Source organism: Fringilla coelebs (genome assembly GCF_963513975.1).
Source record: "Fringilla coelebs genome assembly, chromosome: 9".
NCBI lineage: Eukaryota > Metazoa > Chordata > Aves > Passeriformes > Fringillidae > Fringilla > Fringilla coelebs.
In genome coordinates, this window is record NC_140067.1 from 8,587,026 (window position 1) to 8,590,892 (window position 3,867).

Below are 3,867 nucleotides of genomic sequence, written 5' to 3' on the forward strand. Positions count from 1 at the left end.
GAGAAATGCTCTCCTGCCTGTAAAATCAAAGACATCACCAGCAAACTGCTGACAAATTGGCTTCTGGCAATTTGACTTCCCAGCAAGTACGGCAAACACAAATCCAGCTCTCATCGCATCCAATAATCTCCTCCATGGAGAAGCTGCTGCTGTCAGTCAGGGCTGTGTTACTGCCTTGGGTCCTAGACAGATCCTCACACAGGCTTTTTTTCAGCTTCAGCCTCTCAGTTTCCATGAGCCTCCATCCTGGAGCTGATCCTGCTCATGCTCAAACCTTGTAGAAGTTTGGGTTTATTTCTGCCCAGGCAAGCAAGATTCCCAGTCCTCTTCTGTGGGGTCTCCTGTGATCACAATAAAGATGGTGAGATGCATGGTAGAAAGCATGGTCTAGCTGACAAAACACCCACATTTGCCCCATTTTATTAGGCTTGTGTGACTGACAGGCTGTCATTCAGTGTCTGTGGATGGCGTTTGTATCACTGAGCACCCAAGTGTTACCTGCTCGAAGGATCTCTAGGGTTGTCTCTGTCAAGTCAGCTCAGCCTCCCAGTACAGACACTTTTGGGGATGTTCTGGGTCATCTTCTGGGACCTTTTATTCCCCACTGGCTGGAAAGGCAACCTGGATGACTCATTTCAATTACTGGAGAACTGAGACATGGAGCAAAGTGTCCCCCTTTCTGCCACAACTGTGGACCATTACCCATTCAAAAATACATCCCCAGTACTGCAGTGAGGGATGTTCAGGGCACTCCTGGAGTCTGTTATTTTGGGCAGGCGTTGTGTGTGTGGTGCCAAACCCTGTGAGAGCAGCTATGGCACAGGCTCTGGCCATGGCACGCTCGGATTCACTTGGAGCAAAGGACATGGAGCACGCTGGGCTCAGTGCTCCAGCCTGAGGGTGACCACATGTGACCACCACAGTCAGGGACAGTTCAGTTTGGATTTGTGCTTAGTTGCACAGAGGGAAGATGCTGGTCACCAGAAATGGTGCGGGAAAGGTACTTTGGTTCATTGCTCTAACAGCTGCTTCTTCGTTCCTCTCCAGGTTTTCGAGGCAACAGGAGACTGGAAACAGCCTTCTCAACGCAGCATTCACCCTGTGAGGACTGAGGTGACCTCCAAGACTCTTCCCAGTATGTTCAGTGAAAAGAGCAGTGCCTCTTTGCCCCAAAAGCCCACCCAGAAGAAGACCCGACCCCAGGGCCTCCCTTCCCCTGCTCTCTGCTGTGCCTGCGGACTCTGCATCATGCTAGCAGGGATCAACATCACCTTAGTGGGAGCATTTGCCTTTGGGACCTTCCTCCCCGTGAACAACCCTCCCATCATCATCGGCCCCATCCTGTTGGTGGTGGCCTTCACGTTCTTCGGCGCCTGCTGCATCTGCAGCCGGAGGCCCCCGGCCCACGGGGCCAGGAAATCCAAACCAGGTTCTAACATTGGGCTCATCAAACCTGGCAACACAGCCTTTGAAATTGAAACCAGCGAGCACACGGTGCAGGACACCACTGCTGTCCAGCTGAGCCCCACAAATTCCCCCATCTCCTCCAAAAAGTCCACACCGGTTCACGAGAACGCCAAGGCTTGCAAACTCTTCACCATGGAAGGCAACGGGCCAGTGGCCAAATACACCACAGGGGGAGAGGCCATACAGCTCAACCTGCCCAGGGACCTGGCCACATCCTAAACCCGGGCAAAGCTTTTGTCAGCAGCCAGCCAAACGCTGCCATGGGTGGGCTGGAAATGTACCATCAGTCAGAGGCGTGGGGAGGGTGCTTGTGGAAAGCCAGCAGTCAGTCAGGTCTCTCTGAACCACTTTAAGAGAGATGGATGCAACAGCAGAAAGAAAAATAATCCAGATTTTTGCTGAAACATGCCCATTATACAGTTTTAAAAAGAAAACTGATAACGATGCTGCTGTGCAAAGATGATCTCGGTCCTGGAAATATGCTGCCATTTTTGGGGAGCAGATAGGAAGAGGGGAATGAATTAATTTGTCTGGTATAATGTGACAGTTGGAAGGAGAGGATACATGGGACTGACAAATGACAGCTCTTTCTTCTCAGAAGTGAAGCAATTCTTGGACATAAAAGAAGCAGGAATGCAGTAAATTACAGCTTGCTGCCACTCAGTCACAAGAAGATTTCAGTCACAAGAAGATTTTTAGTGCCAGACTTTTTGGCAGTAGGGACAAAGCTATGAATTTGCTACTGAAAAAGCAGTGTGAAACCATCTCTCCTCTGTTGAAATTTCTTGCCCCATCCTGCTCTCATTTGGGTGATTTTACTGCCCATTCTAAGAGAAGGAACCACAAGGATCACAATCAGCACTGGTATTTTCCTCTCATGTTAATGAGTTTGAGCTGCAGCTGTGCTACTCCTCACAGTGTATTTCTTGGAAGATCAGTCAGGCTGGATCCTTGGGGGAAAGCTCCTGGGGTAACCAGAGACTAACAGGAGCCTGCAAATTAAATTTTTGGGCCATGATTATGTATTGAGTACTAGGCAACATTCTTTCTATATTTTTGTGGAAGGCTGGCCTGGGACATGCCTCAGGGCAGGGGCTAGATAACTGTATGGGCTTCAGAATAGCTGTGCTGGAAGATGGTGACTGTGCCACCTTCCTTCAAGTGACTGTGAGGTCCATTGCCCAGGAGTGGATGCTTGCTGCAGGAAATGCGCTGCTCAGGGTGCTCATGGGCTCGCAGACCAGCGGGATGAGTTTGCAGAAGAGAATTTATCAAGAGCTGTTCCAAGCAAAGACACCCCCTCTGCCTCAGAAAGACCCTAATCTGATGGAATAATGCTGCAAAGGATTTGTGTTCTACCCTGGGTGACTCTGGCTGGGAGCACAGTGCTGTGCTGATGTGCTTTGCTCTGACTCCTGTTCACGTGTGGGACCAGTGTGGGGAAGGACAGCACTGCTAGGCAGGTCTTGCATGTGCAGCAGCAAGAGAGTGGATCTTGAGTAGGAATGGCTGCACAGGTCCTCTGTTTATGGTAACTCTATATTTGAAATGTGGTTTTTGGGACTTTGAATGACAAGGAAATCATCTGGACCATACCACATCACTACAGTGGCCCAGCTAGCCCAGAATCCAGTTTCTGACATGGCTGAGAGCAAGGTCAGGAAAGGAACATAAAGACAGGGGAAAACCAGGATGCTGCTTGCCAGAAGTGCTTTCCCAATTTCCAATGTGCTATTGCTTAGGAGCTTCCTGAGCTGGAAGTGGTGCCTGTATGTAGCAGCCCTGAATGGATTTCTCCCCATGAAATAATCCATTTGCGCCTTGACTGTCTGTCAATTCCCATCATTTGTGATCCTGCAGCAGACAGTTGCACACTTTGGCTTCTTTTCATCCTGCATCCTTCTACCTCCCTTTGATGGCTCAAATTTCCCAGGTTAGAAGGGTCAGCAAACAGCCCATGGCCTCATCACCCCTTGGGTTTTCTGAGATGTGTTTTCCACGTCATGTTCCCTCCAGTCATGTGTCTCTTACAGTACTTTATATCTCCTGTAGCCAGAGGGAGGAAACTCTTCCCATTCAGCCCAGCAGCAGCTGCTTTTTTGGCTGAGGACAACACAGCCCTGAGGCCTTAGCCGTCAGAAATCCATGTAGAGAGAGATGGGAGGGCTAAAGGGGAAGTGCTGGAGGAGAGGGAGGGGTTGTGGCATGGCCAAGGCTCCCCTTGGCCACCAGGTACCTCTGTGTGAGCAGGCTGTGAGAGCCATGTGGGTGCTGTGCCATGGAGCACGTGTAGCCATGTGGGAGATGGAGAGAAAAGCCATGGTGCTGTACAGACCATGCAGGAGGTGTCTGGCTGCTCTGGGGAGCCCCTGGGCAGCTCACGGCCCCTGCAGGAGCCCA

General features: G+C 50.6%; 1 protein-coding gene across 1 annotated transcript; it reads left to right on the plus strand.

Moving 5' to 3' along the window:
* Positions 1-1,124: 1,124 nt before the first annotated feature.
* On the plus strand, positions 1,125-1,732 carry TMEM275 (transmembrane protein 275). The gene has a single exon (XM_084211660.1). The coding sequence runs from the start codon at positions 1,138-1,140 to the stop codon at positions 1,684-1,686; it is 549 nt and encodes a 182-aa protein (XP_084067786.1). The 5' UTR covers positions 1,125-1,137; the 3' UTR covers positions 1,687-1,732.
* The last annotated feature ends 2,135 nt before the right edge of the window (positions 1,733-3,867 follow it).

Coding starts and splice junctions, on each gene's coding strand:
- TMEM275 (XM_084211660.1), top strand. CDS start 1,138: ATGTTCAGTGAAAAGAGCAGTGCCTCTTTGCCCCAAAAGCCCACCCAG.